We start from the raw sequence: 26024 nt of genomic DNA, 5'->3' as shown, positions 1-26024 counted from the left end.
TTATTATAACCATTATTATTTTTTTTAAAAGAGAAATATATCTAGTCTTGTATTCTATATAGACTTATGTGACATTAAGCGACCCAAGAGTTAACATTTTTGTCAGTAATTTCAGCAATCGAATGTATCGCCCGAATAATGTTGCAAATAACAAAACAAGATTTTTCAGGAACAATAAAAAACATTTTTTTTAGAAGACATACACGATTTATTACAATTTGATATAACTTGGAAACAAATAAGTCTACATGTGAATAATATAATAAAAAAATATTTTAATTAAGGAAATAATCGACATAAAACAAAAAAAATGTGGAATAACGTTGCTTATGCCTCTTGCAAATGTTTTTCCGCGGTATTCCATACATTCACTGAGCGGGTAGGTTTTCATAAAGACATTAAATCTGCCTTTTTTGCAGGTCATAGCGAACGGAAGAGTATCGGCCTATTGTCCTTCAGTTTTCAAAAGAAATTTTACGTTTTTGCCCTTTATTCGTATTATTTAACATACGCGGACATACGAGACACAGAAACTACCCGCGGTGCAGACGACATTTCGGCTCTAGCAACCGTTTTCCACTGAGTCTGGCTCGCCAGCGCTCTTTGGACGCTATTAAAAAAGGAGATATATATATTTTATTATAATGTGCAAGAGTAGAATAGATGGGTACACATAAACAACATTATTCCATCAAAAAATCACTTTACGATTTTTTGTTGTTTGCAACGTTATTCGGGTGACACATTCAATTAATGATAAAAATGGTCTGTTTTTTATATAGTTTAATCATCAATATTTTTCTTACATTGTTAAGTATATTAATATATGAATTTGAACAATACACTGTGAAATCATTACCAGAATATTTGCTATAAATATTAAAACAGTAAATGTTAAAACAAAAATAATTCAGTACACAAAAGTTTAAAGCGGCATCTTTTAACCCTTAACCATCTGCTTCTAGGAGATTAACGATGATTGTCACAACCCCTTGGAAATAAATCATAGAATCAAACATCATGTTTTTAATCTTTCTATATGTATAGTCCTTAGAATATAGCTTGATTAAATTGACAGCTGCCAAACTAATGTCACTAGTGATGGGAAATTACCGATCACTGATCATTGATCATGTATTGATCAAATCGATTTTATCAGTTTTTTCATGCAAACATGAAACTCTGTTTACGTAAATTAATATAAAAACTTAAAAACAAGCCTATTATAGTGTGTTTAAGACAATTATTCACAAAAAATATGACATTTATAATTTTTTCATGAACAACATCAAATGAATTATTTATTTATTCGATCAATTTACATTGATCAATTTGTCCCAATTCTAACGTTTTTGCAAAATGATGTAACCTTGTAAGAATGTCGTTAATAATTAGGTTTATTTTAGTTTAGTTTTAAGGCTGATTTTATATATTTATGTTGATTTATTTGCCAAGCATTGTATTAAAACAAATAATTAACATGCCAGATACTAATGATTTTTCGTGTGTCAATAAAAATCACTCCTTAGACGTTACTACAAAGTTATGTCGGCACTTTTGCTGACAACCATCATTCTAATCAAGCTATATTTTAAGAACTATAGATACAAGAATAAATAATTAAAAAAATATTCCTAATGTACTAGGAATTACAGTCACCGAGTTGTAATATTTCTTTGGGAAACAGCACAATGCTGAGTACTATTTACAAATGAAAAACACAATTTGAAAACAACGAAGCTTTCTTGGCTTGAACGTAAAGAAACGTAAACATTTAATCAATAAAATACAAAGCATATCCATCAGGTAAGTTCCATTTGTATTTCTTGCCATCGCAGCGCAGCAATTGCAGTTTTGCGCATGTTGACGTCATTATGAGTAAGCTGACTGTTGCGTATGCTTCGTGGTGCTTGTTTGAAATGCAGAATAAAATTGGAAATATTTCCGCTTGTGAGATAAAGTCTGCAATTCGTTTTCTTAATGCAAAGAACATTAAACCAGTCCACATTCATCGACAGATCTTCGAGGTTGAAGGAGAATGTGTGATAAATGATTCAACGGTAAGGAGATGGGTGAGACTGTTGAACGAAGGTCGTGATGATGGGCACGACAAGCAACAAAGTGGGCGTCCTCCTTTATGAAGAGGGCGGCACATAAAGAGGAAATATAAAAGCTTGTGCCGCACTACGACAAGTGCCTACAAAATAGTGGGAGTTATGTAGAAAAATAGTTTAAGGTCTAAATACATTCATTTGTTTTTGAATATGTACTTGTTATCTTAGACTCGTCAAAAATAACATACTTTCTGGATATACCTCGTATTAAAATGAAATGCGGGGTTGATCCTACTTAGTTGAATCCTCAAATCTGGCTGTACTCGTAATCTTTCCGGGATTTCTTTTCGCATACGAGCCTCGGGTCGTATGATGCTAAAATCGTTGCACGTTACATATATTTTTGTACTATAGTTTAGACATTGAGATGTTTCCGTGGACCCCAGGCTGGGAAAGGCTGGTCGAAACAAATTCACGCGGCTGGTTACATGTCAATACATTCCGCATTGAGAAATGAAAACTCTTCATTATCTAATACGTAAAACACCCCGCCATTATCGTCTGTAAATACTTGTACTCCATTTGTTTCGTTGGCAACTTCCATCCCATTAGAATCTTCCTCTATTATAATGTAGCTTTCTTCTTCGTCATCTGGTAAATTTTCTAAACCTATGTTATTCAAAACATCGACGGAAACCAAGGAATTGGAGTTTGTACTGTTTTCCCCAAGTATATTTGCGGCGCTGACTTTCTTACTCGCCGGATTGAGCTTTGTGAATTTGGGAGTAACTTTGGTTTTGGAGACTTTCGGGACTACGCTCGGTACTGCTTCCTCATTCAAAGGTTCGTCGCTAATCTGAGTCTGATCCGAGCTGTGTTTCTTGTGCATCTTGAGATGTCTCGTTAGCTTTACTCTCGTAGGAAAGCCCTTTCCGCAGACATCGCAAACATACGGCTTGAAATTCGTGTGTGTCCGCATGTGAATGGTCAAATGTCCCGATTCATAAAATGCTTTGTCGCATTCCTCGCATTTAAACTTCTTGGTTTTAAAGTGGTAGAGAAGATGGCGTCTCCTTTCCGCGTTGCTATAAAAGGCTTTCGAACAAAAATTACACGGGAATCTACGGATGCCAGAATGCGACTGAATGTGGCGTTTTAATTGTGTGTTGGAAAAAAAAGATTTATCGCATTCGTCGCAGACATGCGTCGAGCCTTCGGTGTGGCGCTTTCTGTGCATTTTCAATGTGACAATATTAGAAAAGGTTTTATTGCAAGTCGTGCACACCAACGGGGCCGAGTTTACGTGACTCCTTTCGTGGCCGAGTAACTCCTGTTTCTTTTTAAATACTTTTCCACAGAAGCACGGGTGCTGTTCACAGCTCGCCTTGGCGTGGTTGGCCATGTGCTCGGATAATTTATCTATTAAAGCGAAAGTTTTGTAGCAAATCGTGCAGTGGAATGGTTTGAGGGCTAAATGCTTTCGTTGGTGAACAATAAACAAGTACCTGTCGTTGAAGTTCTCTTTACAAAATTCGCACTTGAAAAGCGGTTGGTGCTGCAAGATCCCGAAGGCCGGAATTTTCCCGTACGTGAAATGATGATCTGTGTGAGTGTTCAGAACACTCGCGTCACACTCTCGGAATTCCATCAGACAGAGATGGCACATGTAGGTCTTGAATTTTAACAATTCATTTTCTGTTTTGCCTTCTACGATCTGCGAGTGGTCGTGCGGATCAATCTCGATGGAATAAATCATAGTTATCCGAGGAGCTACTTCTTTCTGACAGAGAGCCTGGGTATAAACTTCTCTATCCTTGGAATGCATTTTGGCAAATATAATATCGGGGGTCTCAACATCCGATTTGTCCAAATCATCGGATACATCATTCGTCTCATTGGTAGAAACGGCTAACGGGCGGTTCTCGGGTTCATCGACCGAAGAAACTTCACTTGTTACAATTTGTCGGCTGTCTGCAGTTTTGTCGAGAGATTCTTCCGTCATCAAGAAAGTGACTCCTCGACTGGCCAACTTCTCCATCAACCGATCCGGGTCTATTTCCGTTTCGCAATCATTCTTTCCGTTTTTATCCTTGATGATTTTAATCTCCTCCTTTAATTTCTTAAAGTCTATGCTTTGCGAGGTTTTTAGAAACTTTGTAATGTCGTCGAAGCCGTTTTGGGTTTCTTCTTCGGTTTCCAAAACGTGAAAGATATCGTGAAGCGCTTCGGAATTATCCGGATTGTTTTCGGAAAAAGAGATGTTGTAAATTTTAGTGTCGGAGGAACTATCGTGCAGTTTGATGTTGTAGTTATCGGAAATATTATCTCCCGATAAAACGGAATTCATATCTTTAGAGAGTAAATTGATTTGTTGCGGGTCCTCTTGGGAGAGTGCGATGGACATGTAGTTTTCGTTGGATTTGTAGACATCGGCATCTTCGGCGATACTGTTGTAGTTAACATTGATATATCCATCTTGCGGATTGACGAGAAGGTCCACATTAGAGATTCCGGAAACAAGGTGGTCTTTGAACAGAGAACTGAGAGAATTCGTCACTTCTTCATTGCGCTGTTCCTTGGGATTCTGCTTATTTTTATTGTGAGGTAGTTTGGTGGGGGATTTATCCTTCGATTTGGTAGTGGGGTAGACCGTCTCCTCGGCGGAGGGCCCGGCGGTCGCCTGAACGTAGCTGGCGTCCGTTTCGTTGGGATCTACGCCGATACACTGACACAAGACGAAATAGGAATTCTCAATCTGCTCCCGGAACTTGATGAACTTGTCGAGCTTCTCTCGACAACTGTGGCATACGGATCCGGGTAAACCATCATCGGGTAATATCTACACAAACACATGCAATTAAAACATTGTCATATCAATTCAATTTCAAAGTTAAATACAACGGATAAGATCGAAATTCATATTACATCTTGTACGCGGGTCAATTTTATCGACAATGTTAAGAAAGAATGTAATTTTTATTTGATGATACGTGGAAAACTTTCATAAAAACAAACTATAACCTTAGAATATTACCTGCACTGATGCTAGCGATAAGATGCGTTCGGTGAGTAAAGATTGGCCGTTGGCGTCGTAAATATTTGTCATTTCTCCATTTTGACCCAAACACAGGCGGCACACATTGTCAAAATTTATATCTAATATTATGTCCAATAATTTAGCCATGAAACCAATTGACAGAAACGAGAGAAACCGAACGAAACGTCAACAAAATGTTTATTTTTCCAAACCCAATGTATAAAACCAAAGACAAAGAGCATGTGCCATAGATACACGTATTAAATGTGACGTATAAAGTTGTCTCGAACCGGGTTTTTGTCCCATGGCTAGCGCGAACTGGCGCGGACCCCACTCTACCAAGACTTTATTCCCATTTTATAATAGTGAGTTATTTTCAGCTTATGAAATGTGATTTTACACTGCAATATTTCACTGTCCACGGGCTAGAACCTGGAGCGTAAAACTGATCACTTTATCTTCTATATAACAAAAATGATTCAGATGCATTTGGAGTACCAATGTTGTGCGGTATGCACCGCTTTGTGCAGATAGGGAAATGATCAATTATCTTGTTGATAAACCCATCTGAGCCTGCCCATCTATCTACGTGACAATATCTCGAAACAATCTCCTGTCCTACAAATGAATAACCCTATTACTCAGGAAATACTTCTGTGGGATTTTCTTCGGGCTAAGACTGTGGTCAGGAAGTCGAACATCTTGTTTTAGTTTGAACATGAAATCAATATTTGGGCAGCTATAGTGACTGCTTAGTATTTTATACGTCCTTCTTTCTTTTCCATCAAGGGGAAGTGGTGTTGCCTTTCTAACCCTTCTAACAATCCTTTCACTGCAACTTGATAAAATTGATGTATTTAATAAAATTGAAATAAGCGGTGCCTCATGCATGATTATGGAATTTATCTTTTGGTGACTTGTATGAAGGGCGTCAGAGTTAAGTAATCAAAAAAATAATAATGATAATAATTCAAATTCACGTCATTCAATTTGTAAAATACTATAAAGGATGTAGACATAGACAGAGTAACTGCGTACATGTTTTACTTGAGTAACTGAATGACTGACTGAACTTGACCCCACTTAAACTAGTGTGGAACTGACTGATTGAGGATGCTACTGCTTATATATAGAAATTGACCAGTGTTCATTTTACTTCTTAGTGGGGTCTTGAGGTCGTGTACAATTTCCCCAGCTATCAACAATTTGATATCCGCGTGTTTCAGCACTTTCTCATTAGTTATTTGAATGTTTTGATAATCAATTGTTTACAAACAGAAAATGTATGATTCCATTTCTGCAATGTCCTTTAGAGGATAGTAGGTCAGATGACAGTGGACTTTGATTTCCGGGCGAGTCCTACATAAGTATTACTTATCAATAAATGAAAATAGCTTTAATTGTATACAATTTATTTACACATTTGCATTTTTGAAAATCACAACTAAATAAAGTACGTACCATTTTTTAAAAAGTACTAACGTTTATTAGCCGATCAACACAGGTCATTCACAATTAAAAAATAAATTAATAATTTTGGTAGAATAAATATCAATTTAAATACAATTTTGAGACACCTGATATTAATAATTACATATCATGTAAAAAAATTAATAGATAATATTCCATATTTAAATTTTCAAAGAGAAGTGCAAAAATAAAGTTATCTGCACAGTGAGTTTTTCTGTGTCATTATTATCTAAATTTGGCTGTTTTGAGTTATGAATTCTCAAGTTATGAAGTACATGGCTACAGTGGCAAGGGTTTTGAGGCACGGGGCAGATGCCCGCGCGCGGGCGCCATGCACAATTCAAGGTCTGACTATGTGGTTCGTGGGAAGTCAAACCAGTTTGATCTTGACATGCGCAACACTATTTGTGCTACTTATGTAGATTTACAAACAAGCGGTGTTGCAAGTAAGAAGAGTGAATCGTAGGAAACTGTACTCCATCCAAAGACAAATAGCTATCACACAGAACAATCTCCCTGGTATCAGCTTAGGTTTCGAGTGGATTTTCTGACGCTCGCAGTGGCGCCACAGTGGTGGCCATGCACTTAAAAGAACACTCATGTATCTCTACAATTTTTTTTGAGCGAGATATACCACAAACTTCAGTATTCTGTGAAAGCAATTGAGTAAAATATTGCGAAGAACACCGAAGCAATAGAGAAATATCACATACTACGAATAAGGGTGGAAATATATGAAACGGATTTAGAAAAATTAATTGTATTTTAAATCAAATGTTTTCATATTTAACTTTCAAAAATAAATTATTAAAAATTATGTCCCTACAAAAACGCGACATGTTTGGCCTTGATAATTTTAAAAAAAATATATATTTGGACCTCTGTATTTAGTAGCCTTACGTGTCATGTACTCGGAAAAAATAGTTTTTGTTTGTCTTGGAAATGGGATCTTCGATCACTGATTTTGGTTTAATACGTTTATGAGTCCAATCACCATTGTTGCAAGATATACCTTTAACGACAGTGTAGATGGATATTCCATCTTTCCTGCATTCTGCTTCAAGATTATGGCGTTGTAAACTGAAAAATGGGCACTGAAATAACAGATGTTCGATAGTCTGTGAAGAAATATCATCGCATGGACAATAGTCATCATTCCTTCATTTAAACCTATATAGATAACTTCTCATAGCTCCGTGTCCGGTAAAAATTTGGGTCATTTCAAAAGTACTTTGGCGATGATGACGGAAGTTTGCTGCGTCAGCCAGCCTTGATAATTTTTATGTCAAGACTTGCGTTGATGTTCATTCTATTTAAATTTAAACGATCACAAAACAATGTTAAAAAATTTACCCGAATCGTGTGGCCAATGCAATAGACTGTTTTTGCGGGAATTCAAAATTATAAATTTAAAAATATTTTTTATAGTACTAAGTAGTAAAAAACAAATATATTTTTTTTACTGGATAGTATTCCATAGATCCTTGCTAATTTTAAATTGAAAAAAAAAGTGATATTCCCCTATTGTGTGATGCTACAGTGTTCTCGTATTTTAACAGTCAAATTTATTTGGCTGTTAAAGTATAATATACATAGCTTACTCTACTACAAAAATACAGGGCATTATAATCAAATACATTAATTAACAGGCATTTATAAATTTTTAAAAGTCTGTTTTTACTTTCCTGCAAAATGACTAATTTAGACATACCACAGTGTACTTCTTGGCGTGCGAGTTACAGTAAAATATAAGAAAGAGAAAATAAATAAGAATTTGATACAACTGGAAATTTTTTCATACAAAATAATGAGCTTAAACATTACTATGATAAATTTAGAGAAAAAAATGTTCTATTTTAAATTGTACTTCATAAAGCTAAGTTGAATAAATCTAGTTGTAAGATCGTGGATTTTGTCCCAAAATGAGTTTTTTATAAAAACTCCCTGGGAATCGTATAAATGTGTATATATGTATGTCTATTATAGTCTATTTGTAGCATTCGTGGAGGAACATACAAATATGTGTTTTTAGTGGGTAACTTAAAAATGCTGATTTTGAATTTGCCAAGTTGTAGTAATTACTCTCACAATATAATCTAAGCATTGTAATATCATTTAATTAATAAATCACTATCTTATAGTGAAAAATGCTATACTCACAGAGCAGTTACTACAAAATATGAAAATAGTCGAAGCAACTTATGTATATTTTCATTATCTTTTCCATAATCACATATTCATCACAAGTGGTGCATAGGTATTCCAATTACAGGTAAACGTCGTTTTGCGCCGGCTCGATTTACAATTACGGCGGTTGGTGCCGGCGTGGGATTCCCCGGTTCGGCGGACACCAGACGACAGTACGCGCCGCGATTCTAATAGCAGACACAATAGATTTTTGAAAAAAAGTGTGAGAATTTAATTTAGTCCCGACGAACTGGTGAGTTAGTATTTAATATAAAAAATCATTATTTATATCGAGAGATTATTATTTATTTTGTAAACAAATTTAAACTGTATTTATTAAATACATGTATAATTTATTTGGAATATAGGATATGTATTAAACAAACATGTTAGATTGTTCTTAGAATTTCGACACGAAGCCCAACTTTATATCTTCCATTATATTTGTGTTTATTTTACGCCGATTTTTTTAAACGCCGGTGTCTATCGGAACAGAACCCCGGCGTAAAACGACATTTACCTGTATAGCGTATCTGGACTTTTTGTTACTTGTAAGGTAAGGACCCGTCTTACGCTTCAGGTGCCAGTCCAGGAACAATGAAATATTGCAGTGTAATTCCACCTTTAAAACCTATATTTCATGTCCATTCTGCCAAGAACCGAACCCAGTACCTCGAGCATGGAAAGTGAACGCGCCAACCACTGTATAATGAGGCGGACACATCTTCACTCTATTTGTTCCGGTTCTGTTTAACACACAGAACTGCATTCTTTATCAGTCAGGACATAGAATATACCCGATAGCTAAACTTGCATATTTTAGGCAAAACCAAGTTAAACATGATTTAGCACAATTGTTTTTAGGACACTAAAATTATCCTCTCCAAAGTCCCTACTCCAGCGGTCGGCAATCAGGTTTGGTGGCGGGCCGTATGAATATGTCAATTCTTTTTGGAGGCCACACGACCGTCGACGTCACTCGTGCTCTTGCGAGCCGAACACTAGTGAATTTAAACCAATGTGCCTAATATGCAATTAAACAATTGCTGCAATGAAAGAATACGATTTGAAACAACATTTTGATACAAAACATGCAGATTGTCACACTCGTTACCCTGAACATTTTAATTTACGAAAAAATTAAGTTAAATCTTTGATTGACGGCTGGGCCGCATGTACTGCTGTGGTCCGTTCAGAAACTGAACATGGCGCCAATTGCCGATCGCTGCCCTACCCTTAGGACATTCACTTCCTCTCCTCCCTCAAATATGACCCTGAATGTGCTATTTTATTATTTTCCATCAAAACTGTTAGTGCTACGAGAAAACTGTCAAAAGTAAGAATGTCCGTAATGGCATTATATAGAAAACAGTACTTAATTTATTTTTAACATTAATCGACATACATTGATTTACGAGTATACTTCTTATTGAATGCATTTAAGAATAAAATATCTTATTTACCTAAGTCAGTTATATGAATTTATTTATTTAAAATTTACAAGTACATTACAGCACACCTGCCAATTACAATGCAAATATGAGTATTGTTTTTTTTAAAGTGCTTAGTAGGAAATTTAAAGATACAGCCGTATAAACATACATATAATTCATAGAAACATGACAAACCAATACACATTACGATACATAGTTAGAGAGGAAGAGCCTAATACTGGTAATCCTAGCATGGAAAAGATCCACCTCCCTTGGTAGGCTGTTCCACAGACTAATCATCCTCCCCACAGGCATCATCAGCGGTAAACTGGTCCTGCATTCGGGAAGAACAAATGGTCTGTGTTGCCTAGCTCAAGTAGTTACAAAATGCATATAATTTTATATCCTTTACATCTCACAATGCTATTCGATAGTAATTTGTAAATTATTCAATAAATGTATCTTTTTCTTACTTTAATTCTTACATTTTACTCAGTAAAATTTTACTTTTTCGCACTCCATCCCTGCTAATTCCCTATAATACTATTAAATTAGATATATACACCCTCATTTACACACAAAGACACTTATACACAAACACGCGCACAATACACAAACCGGTTTACAATATAAGTACTGTTTGCTTCCTTAGAAATAAACAAATAGACCACTATAAGAAAATGACGGAAAAAATAAGGAAAAGGGTGTTCTGTTATATTGCGGTTGTTATTAATAATTCCCACCTTAGCGTCTTTTAAGTAAATCAATCCATAGTTTTAGGTTGTTCAAGTCAAGAAAATCAATACCAGTATCTGTGAGACAAATAGTTTATAATGTTACTAACTATTGTGATAGCAAAACGGAATCCGATCATTTAATTACCATGTAAAATAATCAAATAAATAAATAAATGAGTATGACACTACCGTGTTATACTCATTCAGCATTCAACAGAAAATAAAATAATTCACTTGGTTCAAAAATCGTCCCAAAATCAATAAAAATTAAGAATGTTTAGGAAAATGACGTAACAAATATATAACAAGGGCAAGAAATAAGATCATTGTCAATATTCCTCCCTTTAACACAACATTTGGACAAAGGTGCGAGGATTATTTTTCAGCCTGTTTAGTTATGCTTCCACATAAAATTAAGTTAACTTATGAAAAAACAACAATTCAAAAGAGAAATAAAAATCTGGCTGAAGAAAATTAGGATAGAAAAAAAATATATATTTGAATGACACGTGAAATGTTTTTAAAAAAAAAAACATTGTACAGTCCTCCTTAGAACAGGTTTCCCTAGAGAGGATGACTCTTAAATTACTTTTGTATTAATGCTTCATAATGTTAAGGAAAATTTTTTGAAGTAAACATGCTTCTAAGACTTTTAATTGTGTCTACAGCCAAGACATTTTTACCATTTTTTCCCATATTTAGGTATGATTATCTGTGTTTTAATATTACATATGGAGATAATACATAGTTTGTTTATGCCAAGTAAACTTTACTTCTTTTTCTTAACATATATATTATAATACTTAACTATGCCCACAGTATACCTTGTTTGCCTTTTTCGCACCCTCAAGTTCCTTTGGCTCTCGACGCGTCATATACATATACGTCATATTTATTTTATCACCTCCTTTATTCATTCCAGTCCTCCGCGGCTCTGAGAATGAATATGAAAACGGTGGAATAATACACAGAATGACATTGACAGACAAAAAGCCCAGTAAATGTCTATTAGTGTTTCTGATGGTGATTTCATTCCTCTATGTGTTCTTGCATCATGTCTACAAGGAAGAGATGCTCCTGGTCGGGGGCGGCGTCAGGGAGCTCTTTCTCCTTCACGAAGTCGGCCAGCTGCTCTTCCACATCGCTGGGAGATGGAAGACTCCCTCCCGAGTCGCAAACCGCCAAGTGCTTGGTCAGAGGGATGTTAGTTAAGAAGCCTTTCTGACATATGTAGCACCTGAAATAATAAAAAAAACATTGGTGGTGGGGTGAAAAGAAAATATTTATTAATGTATTTTTTTACAAAAAAGGTTACTTTAAAATGTAAACAATAAAGTTTATTAATAAGTATCAAATCATTAAGTGACATTGGGGTGATTTTTCACAAAAACAGCGCTGTATAAATTATCATCATCATCATTTTTCTATCCACACAAAGTGGTGCATAGGGCACTGCAATTGCAGCGTATAGAATGCACTCACTAATAGGGAATAGAATGCACTTACTTATAGAAAACAGAACACATTCACTTTTAAGAGATATAATGAACTAATTATTATTATTATTTTGTTACCCTTTAATAATAAGGAATTTTTTAATATTTTTAATTTCCTTTTAATTACTATAAAAAAAAATACCATGTAATCTTTTACAGAATATTTTATTTTATCTTTCTTATGTTACACAAAAATATTATTACTGTCTAATTATAGGAGCAAAAATTCATTAGCATTTTCTTGTATACCCACGAACAGGCCAGCCTTTGTGAGATTTTTTGTTTGCTATTTTTACTATTAATATGTATTTCATTGCTATGTAACTATCCTATATTTTGGAATACTCTGTTTGACTTCTTATGTATATTGTAAAAAAAACTTTAAAAAATATTTAATTTAATTTTTTTAAATAAATAAATTAGCAGACACATAATGCACTCACTATATGAGAGATAGAATGCACTCATTAGCAGAGATAGAATGCACTCACTTGTAGGGATAGAACATACTCTTTTATCAGGAATAAAACACACTTACTGATAGGGAATAAAATGAACTCACTTGTAAGGGTAGTCATGCACCTTGTGTGCATGGACAGGCTTGTCTCAGGAATTCAGGTGACCGCGCTCATGACGCACGAGAGCTGCACGGGAGTAGTAGGCACTCGGGCACGCGGTACAGCGGAAGCATTTCTCCCCGGTGTGAATGTTGCTATGGCGGTCCAGTTCGCTCTGGCTAAAGTAACTCTTCGGACAAACATCGCATTTGAATCTACAAAATAATTATTTATTTAATTTTATACAAATTCATGTGGTTTAAATAAAATTAAAAGATGATACTTTTCAAGCATCACCAAGCCAATTTGTGTGGCTTATCGGTTGTCATTATTCTGTTGAAAGATTTCAAAACATGATGCGTAACTTTTTACACATTTTGAAGGAGTCAAATTTTACAGGCAAACTGTAAAATTGAAAAAGTTTTCAAACTTGAATGTCGGTAGATAAATTGGACATTTGTTCATCCAGGATTTTTTTTCTAAAATAGCTAAAGAATTGGGTGATATATTTAACACAATTTGTTTTAAAAAAACCGACATATCTTATTAAGCTATCTTTCATGGTAACAAATACGCAACATGGATAATCATTTCAACTGAAATCAGAAGCGTTTTGTCATGTCAGCGGGACTGTGTTTAGTTTTTTGTAAATAAGTGTTGATAAAATATGGGAAACGATTTGTGATGGAATGGAGAGCGAACCTCAGACCTATGATCTGCTATCTACAACATGGGACCACAAACCAACTCAATACCTTTTTAAAATTTGAAGCACATTTGTATTCTTACAGATGACACGAATGCGTCATTTTATGGATTCTTTTATACATTATTTATCTATATTGAGACCTGACTAGACACAACCCGTGTCAAAAAATTCATTTGCATTGCAATGACTTACATAAGAATGTAATATTATTTTGAATAACTAAGTGATCAAAAAATTATAATAACAAATTTTAGATGTCAATGTTTACTTATATTTATTGGTTTTTATAATCTAACATAACTTATTCACCGCGGTGCTCCCATACGTCTGTGAGCTCCCATGAGCACTACTACACGTTGCTCTCAGCATATGAGAGTTATTTATAATCAAAAAGGTTCATAGCTTAAGTATTTATCAGATATAGCGGTGATAAATTCATGGTAACCAATAAATGATTAAACTGATAAATCAAATACGTAAATTTTGAACGCGGGGAACAGGTTAATAAGTAGAAAGCTGAGTAGCTTGGCTCTTGCCGTACGTAATACTGTAGGTGCTACCAACAGCGCAGCAATAATTTATAAAATTCCATTGAAATTCTGTACAATATTATCGGCATTTGTTTTTTGGATTTTTGCTTGATAGTGAAAACAAAGTGTCAATTGCATCCATTATCTAATTCAAACATACTAAGATTACCGCATTTATAAAGACACATAATCCGCATCATTCCTGCATGGAATATTTGCTGGAGCAAGGGGGAATTCTTCAAACAGGCGAGTCAATATCCATTTCTTTAAGTGACAGAAAACATCTTGGAGATTTTGTGGTCTCTCAAGTATTTGATTCCTAAAAGGGGCAAAATATATTTTTTTAAATGTTACTTACCTAGGTTGAATACAATGTTTCCTAACATGAGCGGCCAGTGTGAGTCTATTTTTACAGATGAGTTTACAAATGGGACAGTTAAATTGCATTCCAGCATCCTGGTGAATAATTTCATGCGCCCTCAAATCAGATTTCCTTTTAAACCCGACAGCACATATGGAACAAATGAACCTTTTATCCCCGTGTATAGGTAAATGTTGCCGCAGGGAAGAATTGGAATAGAAAGCCATATCGCATCCCTCGTAATGACATAAAAACGGTTTCATTTTCAGATGCTCTCTTTGGTGCGTTAAAAAACTGAATCTGTAGCTAAATTGTTTGTTGCAGACCCGGCACGTGATGTTCCTTTCTCCCAACATATAATAAGGTTCCAAATTAGTCCCGATCAAATGTTTCTCGACGTGTTCTTTCAAATTGTTGGCGTTGCCGCATTTCTGCAAACAGAGTAGGCACTGATTCCTTCGACTGGCCGTGAGCATAGACGGATATTCTTTCATTTTTACAAACGGCGAGTTTGTGTTTTTCTTTTCAGAATGACGCGTGTTCTTTTTGTGAACAGTCTTAGGCGGACTAGGGGTATTTTCGATTGTTTCTTGTTGAAGCGCTTGCATGGATTGCTCGATTTTGTTGTATTCTAAAACATCTTGTTCGTTTTCTAAAAGGAAAATGTTTAAGTTCGGATCTAATTGCTCCAGAGTATTCGAAATTATAAAATCTCTTTCGATGTTTGATGGAAAATCGGTCTGTTCATTTTTTACTAGGCCATTTTTAAAGCTGTCAGGGGCGTCGGGTTCGAAACCCAGGTGTATATTTTCGATACTGTATTCGTTCTCCAACTCGTTTTCGTCATTTAAATTATCAATGAGCGCCTTTTGGGTTCGCAAGACCATTTCGCGAAAATCGAAGCAAAATTCTACTTTGAATCTGCATCTATGGCATATCTTAGAAGGAAAACTATCACCCGGATCAATCTAAAAATACAAATAGAATTCATTTATGATGAACAGTAAAAAAAAAGTATCAGATCCTTCGTTCTTATTGGATTTTTTGACACAATGTAATAAAAATGGAATAAATAACAACCTTTATATCCGTAAAGCGTTCTATTTGAGTGGATACGAGAGTTTTATCTTCTCCAGAAAATATAGAAGAAAGTGTTCCATTCGACTGAAGGCAGAACCTGCAGACGGAATTAAAATCCACGACCAGAATAACGTCTTTCGACATTTTACATGAATCAAAAACCTGTTCCAGTTAACGCGATTATTCGACACAATTAGTATAGTTAATTCGAGCACTTTTGGTGAATTTATGTTAAAACTGAACGATTTTTTCATGTAAACCAAAAGTGGGCGAAAATCACGCGAAAATCTTGACAGAACGATAAACAAAATCGCGAAATTATTCATTATTCCATAGATGTTCTTAGTTTTTTTTAATCTATGATATTTCTGTCAGTTTTAGTGTTGCCATTTCACTTAAAAGTATCTCGCTACATTATTAGTAACCAACATTTGGACTATATTTATATTTTCTTGAATTAAAATCACAATTATTTGAGTAGAACGGTTTACTTTGCCATTTAAAAAAAAACATTTCAGCAATACATAAACTCGGCAGAAGTACTAATGGGTTTTATCAATACCTACTTGGTGACGCGAGAGAAGCGCATAAGTAATTTCCTTGATAGCTTAGAGAGCGCATGAACTGATCCAAAATGGTTCAACAAGGTCAGCCAACACACACGTTACTAAGGACTAATGAAAATCGACTCACCTGTGTTGTAGTGTTCCCCCTTACTCCACCAAATATTAAATGCGGGAATGATGCGGATGTTAGGTTCTTTCTTTATTCAGCTTTGGGTATCAGGATTTTTAAATATTGGATACGGTGATGATAATATTGCTGTTGACACTTTAAATGATAGCGGTAGTAATATTCTTTTTCGTTGGTTTATCGTGTGGATCACAAAAGACATATAATTTTTTTGAAGTAAAAATACAGATGTCAGTTTTATTTGAATATGGAATTTGTGAATTGTTGCAATGCGGTAGGTACTGCCAGGCTGCTCACGTTCCTACTTCTTAAGTAAAAGCCGACAATCAAAACATATAAATGGCAGTAAACATTCGCGCGTAACCACCTACTTGATCATAAAACCGAGCAACCGACGAACCGACCAGAAATTGTACTTGAAATACTTGACGTAAACTTTTATGTTATTGCAACATTATTGTATTCGCTATTCTTACGTCAAAATTATCGTGCGTGTTGAGAAATTCCGAAGTCCGACACGTTAATTATTATTATTTATTAGTGACTGATAATAACACAGATAGCCGTAATTGCTATTGGATTGTTAAACAGCAATACTTTTATTATTCATTGTATCTTATATTATAGTTGTCAGTTGTCAATAAAAATGGCTGCAGTGAGGAACACATTTGTGAGAAGCAGTTTTTTGAAGGGGTTAGCTCCAATTAGACTGGTGCCGGTGAGGAATCTCAACCTGCAAGAATACCAAAGCAAGTCCCTGCTGCAGCAGCACAGCGTAAACATCCAGAAATTCAGAATGCTCGACGAGAAATTTGACCAATCTGCGTTAAAAAATTTCACAGCCGCGGAATACGTCGTCAAGGCCCAGGTTTTGGCCGGCGGACGCGGAAAGGGGCATTTCGATAGCGGATTCAAAGGAGGCGTTCACATTACGAAGAATGTCGACGAAGTTTTCTCCTTAGCCCGGAAAATGGTCGGTAACAGGTTGATAACAAAACAAACACCGAAGGACGGCATTCAAGTGCAAAAAGTAATGGTGGCCGAAAGTGTGGACATTAAACGGGAGACTTATCTGTGTATCTTGATGGATAGAGAACATAACGGTCCCGTTCTCGTGGCTTCTCCCGCGGGGGGGATGGATATCGAGGCTGTCGCGGAGAAAACTCCGGAACTTATCAAGACTGTTCCGATTGACATCTACGAAGGCGTGACAGACGCCATGGCGGAGGAAGTGGCGCAGTTTTTGCAATTCGAAGGCGCGCTGAAGAAAAAATGCGCAGATGAAATAAAGAAGATCTGGCAACTTTTTTTAAAGGTACTTACATAGGTACTTTAACACTAACCGATCATATCTGTACCTCAGAGTCAGACGGATGCAAATCCAGAATTTAATGAAATGACATTTCAATTTTCGTATCCAGTTTATGATCACGTCCATTGATTTTGAAGAAATGTAAGTCTTTTTATGAAAGAACAAATGTTTCAAGATACTGACAATACAAATCAATGCTATAAATTATTAGAGATCGCTAAGAGAAAGTAGATTCTTTAGGCTTTGTTTGGACATTTGACGTTAGGTTTTGCACCCGTCTGCCTCTGAGGTACAGATTTTAATAGTATCATCTGAACTCTTTAAAGTTTATTAATGCTCTTCTCTTTACCAAGTTTGTTTTCACTCCTGCAAAATGGCCGATTTAGAAATACCACGGTGTACTTCTGGGGGTGCAAAATGTCTCCTGAGATAATAAAACACCAGTCTTTTTATTAGGTAGATGCTGTCCAGCTAGAAATCAACCCCCTGGTGGAAACAGAGGATGGGCAGGTTATATCTGTGGATGCCAAGATCAATTTTGATGACAACGCCAAATTTAGGCAGAGCGACATCTTTGCCATGGATGATACATCGGAAAGTGATCCCAGAGAGGTAATTTATTTCCCTCATAATACAGTTGTAGTCCGGCCGGATACAGTTCTGTGTCTAAAATCTAAGAACCAGAACCTTCTACTCGAGAGTGCTTTCTACTCGATATCTACTCTCTGGTAAATACCGATTTTTGGGTGGTTAAGGGACTTATTAGTTCATTATTATTATTTGTTATAGGCAGCCAGACTTTGCTGGGTACACCTATATTTCGTGTACTGCTTTTTGTCCAAGTTCTTCCTTCAAAAAGCATCCAAACGGTTTTTGAACTGGTTGAGCGAAATGGAATGAACAACTATAGTCCTTAAAATTTAGCTAGATTAAAATGACAGCTGCCAAACTAATGTCAATAGTGATGGAAAATTACTGGTCACTGATCATGTACCGATCAAATTGATTTTATCAGTTTTGTCATGCAAACATGAAACTCTGTTTCCGAAAATTGATATAAAAACGCAAAAACAAGCCTATTGTAGTGTGTTTAACATAATTTTTGCCAAAAAATAAGACATTTATAGTTTTTTCGTGAACATTATCAAATTAATTATTTTATTATTCGATCAATTTACATTGATCAATTTGTCCCATCTTTAACGTTTTTGCAAAATGATGTAACCTTGTAAGAACGTCGTTAATAATTAGGTTTATTTTATTAACATATTACAACAGAGATGAAGAACATTTAAGAGAAGGTAATATAGAAGTCTAGGCATCTACAGGGCTTATGACCTGTCAATGGCTGGTTTAAGTGGCCACTTTACACACTGTGTAACATTCACCATTCTGCCCATATTTGAACATTTATATTCTTTCAATTCTTTCATCTGGTGATGTTTATGAAGTTAAAGAGCTGAAACCTTTATTTATGCGGGTGAGATTCATCTAATTGAATTATTTCACCTACATACTAGGCAACGCCTGAAAATGTTATTTTTTCCATTTCTATACTTCTTCATGGACCAGGTGGATTTATCAACAGTGTGTGTAAAGTGGCCACTTAAACCAGCCATTGACAGGTCATAAGTCCTGTAGATGCCTAGACTTCTATATTACCTTCTCTTAAATGTTCTTCATCCAGAGATGTAATATGTTAATATAAACAGCTCCCCAGGGAGTTGAATCCAGTCCTTATCTACAAAAATTTGGACAAACTCAAAATACCGTTGATAGGTTTATTTTAGTTTTAAAGATGATTTTATATATTTATGTTGATTTATATGTCAAACATTGTATTTAAAAAATTAATTAACATACCAAATACGAATGATTTTTCGTGTATCTGTATAAATTCAATATAAATCACTCCTTAGATGTTACTACAAAGTTATGTTGTCACTTTTGCTGACAACTGTCATTTTAATCAAGCTATATTGTAAGGACTATATAGGCTTGGCAGTTGATTCCACCGCTGGAAACTAGGGTCTTTGGGATTGAGGTGAAATTGGGGACAAGAGAGCTTCCAGTTATGACCCCGTAAATTTGTGCTGGGATTTAATTGGCGTACCTAAAAACTGCTTTAAAGACACGCTACATACAGTTACTTCCTATGCGTGACTAAATAACTAATTCATACCATGTTGATCATCAGGTGGAAGCCGCCAAGTACAATCTCAACTACATCGGCATGGACGGCGACATCGGCTGCCTGGTGAACGGGGCAGGGCTGGCTATGGCCACCATGGACATCATCACGCTTAACCAGGGTCGGCCCGCCAACTTCCTGGACGTGGGAGGATCCGTGGGGGAGGCGCAGGTCAAGGCCGCCTTCCAGCTGCTCACCTCCGACCCCAAAGTCAAAGCCATCCTCGTCAACGTGTTTGGAGGTCAGTCAAACCAAAATCAAAACTTAAAAAACAAAAATTACATTGATTTAATTGTAAATCCTCGGGGGACTACTGGTAAAACCTGGGGATGTTAAAGAACTCGCCCCCTATTATTATATATAAACAAATAAAACTGAATATACTCGGCTGCCAAAATTGGCAGCGTTGATTTTTCTCATTTACAGGCTATAGATAATCCAGAGCTTTCCGTTTGTAGGGATCGTGAACTGCGCCACGATAGCCCGGGGCATAATCGGCGCGTGCCGCAGCATGCAGCTGGAGATCCCCCTTGTGGTGCGGCTCGAGGGGACCAACGTGGAGGAGGCCCGCTCCCTGCTGAGGGAATCCCGCCTGCCCATTATAGAGGCCCCCGACCTAGACAGGGCCGCCTCCCTCGCCGTTAAGCACTAATCCAACCCTTTTGTTAAAGAACGTTGTCTTCCAATCCTGATCTAACCTAACCTCGTCATCAAATCCTAAATTTTATCACTAGATGCTAACCTCAACTTATCCTATCCCAGTGATGGGTAGCCTGGATTTATTTGGGTGTCATGTCACATCTAGGAATATTATCAATTTTTGCAGCACTAATAAATGAAAGGTAAATGAAGTAAACTTAAGTTCTTGGATGAAGATGGTCCGTAAACGATGCGTGTCACCTCTGACACACATGTCATAGGTTACCCATCACTATCCTATACTAACCTCGTAGTTAGATTCTAGCTTAACTTTATTATTTAATCTTAAATCTTGCCATTAGATCCTAATCTGAACTTGTCGATAGAAATTAGGCGAGAAAGTTAGTCATTTATATCAGTTTACAAATGAGTTGTTGCCTGGGTCATAATTACATTGCTACTTTCTCCGTATGGATGCTGAACTATTCTACTATCTCTATTTATGGACTTATTTACCATGAAGCCCCCTTCACCAACACGTCCATACTGTTTTAGAGGAAGTTAATGCTAAATAGGATTTTAAATTTGACAATGTCGTATATGTATATTTTTATGCGTCATGTATCTGTCAAATTGAAAATTTTCCATTCAATCGCAAGATTTTTCTGGTTGATGCGGGAAACTCCTACCCCAGTTGAAAATTGACAGAAGAAAACAACATTGCGCTTCGATGTGTATTTATTACATGTTGAATAATACAGATTCGGTAAAGGAGCGTGAGAGTTACTGAGTGAATTAAACTGAGTGTTTAACTGGGCAACTTCTCACACCTAAGGGCGCTACTGCTTATATAGTAACTGTCCACAGTGTTGGCTTTACTTTCTTGGGGAGAATTTCGGGTCATTTTCTATTTCCCTGATTGTCAGCAATTTGACATCAGTAATTTGGATTTGATCATTAATTGAATGGTGATTATGTATTTCCAGGTGAGTCTTATCTGAAATTGACCTTGAAGTGGTATTTGTCTCCTTATTCCTGGTGTTAGTTCAAATGTACCTAGGTTTAGAAATCCAATGTGCCATTTAAAAAAAACTTTCCTCTCCAAAGTTAATACTTTAAGAACACAAGAGTGCTCTGACTTGACACAGATTTTCAAGTTGAATCAGATTGTGGTCCCTTGGCTAGTGTCGTGGCTCACGGATTAGAGAGCCAAGGTTCGAACTCTACTTTCCATCAACCGGATTGCCATTTTCCAACAGTAAGTTATTTAACTCGTTAAAAATGGCCTCCAAAACTGAAACATTTGGGCATTTTTTATTTTTTTAAAGTCTAAGCAAGTACACAGGTATGAGTCATTTCCGGGTCTTAATTTAACTTAGCTTTGCAGAAAGCAGCCAGTCCACAGTTTTGAAAAAAATATATATTGGTGTTATCGAATTCAGGAAGGTCAGTTCTTTGTTCTGCTTAAAACAGCCAGGCCGCTATCATACAAAAAACTGTAATAATTACTGTCTAAAACTTCATGATGAAAAAAACCTCATACTTTCAGAGTTTGTATGAGGTTTTATCCAATATTTGATCTGGCTGTCATTTAAATCATTATATCTGGGCATATGCGCTATAATTATCTTTTTTGTATTATAAAAAAAAATAAAAGCAAGCATTATTTATCATTTGCCAAAGTAAAAACATTCAAACTGTTGTGTAGATTGAATTATTCACTCTTCACAAAAGTGTTATTATCTCAGTTTCACTTTTCTATGGCTGGCTTCTTTCTGGATAACTATGTCCAATTGTTGTATAAACTTTTTATTTGTAAATCTTTATCATGTATTTGATAATAAAAAAATAATTTAAATGTGTATTGGGTGGAAATAGAATTTTTTTCAAATTATTTGCAAAGGTTTTTTTTTACTTTTTGAGAAAAAACTATACTGTGTGATGCATAGTTGTTTTAAAATTTTAAAAATAAACTTTTAACACTTTAGTTTATCCGAAGCGTGAGATGACTCATTGTGCCTTTGTGATGTGGAGTCATAAAGGACTACTGGCTCAGTAGTATTTTGTCTTATATGTGTCAATAAATTTATATATTTAAAAATATAAATGTAATAAATACTGGTAATCTGCTAATGTTCCAAAAATAAATAAATTAAGTAATAAAAGGGCAAGTAGATATTAATAATAATACTGATTATATTCCAGTAGTCAGTTATACCATATAAACAAAAAAAAACACATTATTTTAAAAAATCAAAAAAATTGTATAAAAAATAAAATAAATTGAAGCAAAATCAGAGTTCTAATATTCAAATATGGTGCTCTGACTATCTCTTGAATTAGACCATTCAACGCATCCGCAGATCTGCTGTTATTAAAATGTTTATTCAATTTAGGAGCTAAATTTTTCTAATTTCGTTGAATGTCAGTTTTGTATTGGTAAAGCAAGAAAAAGATCTGTAGCTGTTCCCACTAATTGACTGAATTTTGTTTTCAGTTTCAAACTGTGTTATTTTTTTATTTCAACTTCCAAAGCAAAGCATTTTCTAAATATTACATTAGTAATTAGTTTTGTACATAAGATGTACCATATGTTATCCGAATTGTTATGTTGTAATATATTATATAATTTAGAAAATAGATATTTTTTATGAGAAATCATCGTTTCATTTGATAAATCGAATATTTTCGCCCTCAAATATTTTTTAACAAATACTGGAACGGCTCTCAACTTTCAAGTAAATAGATATTGAACTATTATTAATATTTAAAGCATTAACTTTGTGGTCAAACATTTAGTAGATGTTTATCTATTTAAAGGGTTTATGACTGGTTTTATGTCATCACTACCCATCGTAACTATCTATTCTGTCCGTGTTTGAACATCCATAACAGATGGAAGAGGTTTTTCATCTCTGTTGAAATATTTGTCGGGTTTCTTGAAACATTTGGCACACTACTACAGTGCCCTATGCACCACTAGGTGCAGATAAGGAGGTGATAATGAGATCGTTATTTTGTCTGCCTTGTGTCTAGTGGTTAGTGGGTTCGATTGCCAACATGGTTGACATACAATGGGGACCTTAGTGGGACAATAGCCGTTTTCATCATTTTTCAGTGAGATATACAAGAAACCAATATTAAAAATATTTTTATACCTTCATAAGTGGGTAGATATTCATTCTGTGGGCTTCAAATATTATTCAAATAAAAAAAACTCCTTTTGAAAGGCCAAGATTCATAAAATTGGCGCGTCAATAATACCAAACAATAATTCAAAACAAAAAAATCAAGGACTGTTACTTCACAGTGTCTGGACACAAACTGCACTCGAACGTCAGATCATAAAATAAGTGATTTTATAGAGTATTTTTAAAGCTATTATTTACATAAATAATCACAGAACTTACTATATTTATTTATTTATGCTTTTACATTGTTTGTATTCTTTTTTTTATACAAAATAATGTTCCCTCACTGGGGCACTGGGGTGTCCCGTGCCGAGGGAAACATGCCTTAAATTAGTTATTTAACAAAGTTAACATAATAATAATAATAAAAAACATACAACAATAAAACATAAGTTTGGCCAGTAATAAGTATTTAATTTGGTAATATAAGTTTACAGAATGTTGTCCGATAACAAAACATTCCCAATTTTCTTTTGGCTAATGTAAAAAATTAAACAGTCCTTATATCTATTTTTAATGGAAAAAGATCACAAGATTATACATAGATTCTAAATTGTTCGGGAATATCTGTGGTATTTCAAAAATGCAACATATTCCATAGAATAAAATTAAAATAGAAGGCTATGCATATTTTTTTCATTCAAATCACATTAGAAAATGTGATTTTTAAATTATTAAACATAAAATGACTGTCTGTAAAAATTTGCAATCCTCCAAAAAACAAATTATTTTGAAATGATAAATATTTATGATACCTTATTTCAACTAAAATTATCAACTGGTTGTTTAGTACATATTTGCTTCAATTTAGTGATACTAAACAATAAAAATACATTTATATATACGCCCAATGGGCATTTTTAAGGACATATGTATGCATAGAAAATTATTATAAAAGAAAGTAGAAAGACACAATGGTATACAATGGAAAGTTTATATATAGTAGACTCGGTGGGAGTGGAAGCGGGAGAGAGGTGTTTATAATTGAATTTGATTCAGTGATCGTTTGAAAGAAGACTACTTGTTATCAAAGAAATCAAGACTGGTATGTTTGTTGGTATTAAGGTAAGTAATGTCTACTAGGAGATATGAATTAATCTACTTTAGTCTCTGGTATTACATACATAATTAACAGTGTTTTTATAAGGCTAAAATTTATTTTTGGAGCAATCTTTGTGATTTTAAGTTAATCTGTGTAACTTAAGTTTGTTACAACAGAGGAAAACATTTTTGAGAAGGGAATATGGAGATCTAGGCATCAACTCTTACTAAAAAATAAATAACTCTCTAGGGAGGAAATCTAGCCTGTCTACAAACATTTGGACATACTCGAAGCATTGTTGATTAATCTGTGTAAGTTTACAGTTTTATAGAGATAAATAAATATATTCACGTAAGTGTAATTTTGTATTTTGCAGGATTTCAAAAACACTTTCATTGAAAACATTTTTATTGATTAGGGGTTACTGAAGTTGTTACCTATTTTAAATTTGACTTAAATTATTATTATCTGACGAGAGAAATAATTTTTCAGAAACAATAATGAGTTTCTTTGGGTTATTGTACTGTGCGACGCTAGAATTATTTTCCAGTGTTTCGGATTGCATTACAGTGCCCATAAACAGGGTTAATGTCATAGGTATAAATCAATGGCGAGCGGTGATATTTTAATAGGTAATCTACAAAAAATGCTCGTTTATTTGTACCTACATATAAGTAATATTTAATATAAATGGCAATTTTTTCTGTGGTTCTGTGAAAATCAACTCAACCAACAATTATTATTGACTTTGCAATACACATAGCTTTATTCTACGCTATCTAATACAGCACTTGTACGAAGGTTTATTAAAAGATACAACAATGACATTTAGCAGACATTTCCATTATGATTGAAATGTCAACACTGAGCACTCGCCGATCCCTTTTAAAATTAATAATGCCAAAAACGGCCATTGCCCACATGTCTATATATGTAATATAATATATAATGTAATGTAATATATTGTGGGTATACTGGCAAAAAACGTTAACTCGAAAATATGCGGATTCGACTTAATGATGCAGTTTTGTCAAGTTTTTAACGCTTTACAAACTGGCAAAATACACTAAGTCATATTGAATTTCATATATCTGTAGTTTTAAAAATAAATTTAAGGTTAAGTCGTATACCCGGTATTTTATTCAGGCTAAAGCTTTAAATAACTTAATATTTATTTAATATAACATTAAGAAACGGAAAAATTAAAATCATATTCTTAATGAGCACTTAACATCACTATTTTTAAATAAGATATAAAAGAGTAAAATTGGGACAAATGAATTCTCAAAACAGGGATTTGAGAGT

General features: G+C 34.8%; 3 protein-coding genes across 4 annotated transcripts; 1 reads left to right on the top strand and 2 right to left on the bottom strand.

The window, feature by feature from the left end:
* Window positions 1–1724: 1724 nt before the first annotated feature.
* On the bottom strand, window positions 1725–5297 carry LOC148285462 (uncharacterized). The gene is made up of 2 exons (XM_088224923.1): window positions 5089–5297; window positions 1725–4893 (listed from the first exon to the last, which is right to left on the bottom strand). The coding sequence occupies exons 1-2, from the start codon at window positions 5236–5238 to the stop codon at window positions 2539–2541; spliced, it is 2505 nt and encodes an 834-aa protein (XP_088081049.1). The 5' UTR covers window positions 5239–5297; the 3' UTR covers window positions 1725–2538.
* Window positions 5298–10206: 4909 nt separating this feature from the next.
* LOC148285461 (uncharacterized) lies at window positions 10207–16009 on the bottom strand. 2 transcript variants are annotated; one of them, XM_088225022.1, is made up of 4 exons: window positions 15652–16009; window positions 14569–15539; window positions 12977–13186; window positions 10207–12155 (listed from the first exon to the last, which is right to left on the bottom strand). In XM_088225022.1, exons 1-3 carry the CDS (start codon window positions 15793–15795, stop codon window positions 13021–13023), a joined length of 1281 nt encoding a protein of 426 aa, XP_088081148.1. In that variant the 5' UTR covers window positions 15796–16009; the 3' UTR covers window positions 10207–12155; window positions 12977–13020. The 2 variants fall into 2 exon arrangements, with proteins under 2 accessions (XP_088081148.1, XP_088081155.1); XM_088225029.1 differs by lacking the exon at window positions 15652–16009 and having other exon boundaries at window positions 14569–15568.
* Window positions 16010–16789: 780 nt separating this feature from the next.
* Window positions 16790–22377, top strand: ScsbetaG (Succinyl-coenzyme A synthetase beta subunit, GDP-forming). Its single transcript, XM_088225039.1, has 4 exons — window positions 16790–17659; window positions 18113–18268; window positions 19854–20088; window positions 20306–22377. Exons 1-4 carry the CDS (start codon window positions 16991–16993, stop codon window positions 20497–20499), a joined length of 1254 nt encoding a protein of 417 aa, XP_088081165.1. The 5' UTR covers window positions 16790–16990; the 3' UTR covers window positions 20500–22377.
* The last annotated feature ends 3647 nt before the right edge of the window (window positions 22378–26024 follow it).

This window comes from Micrasema longulum, unplaced genomic scaffold, assembly GCF_059751315.1.
Source record: "Micrasema longulum isolate JH-2025_06_02 unplaced genomic scaffold, ASM5975131v1 h1tg000034l, whole genome shotgun sequence".
Lineage (NCBI taxonomy): Eukaryota > Metazoa > Arthropoda > Insecta > Trichoptera > Brachycentridae > Micrasema > Micrasema longulum.
Note: the sequence above shows the minus strand (reverse complement) of the source record. Positions and strands in the feature narration are given on the sequence as shown.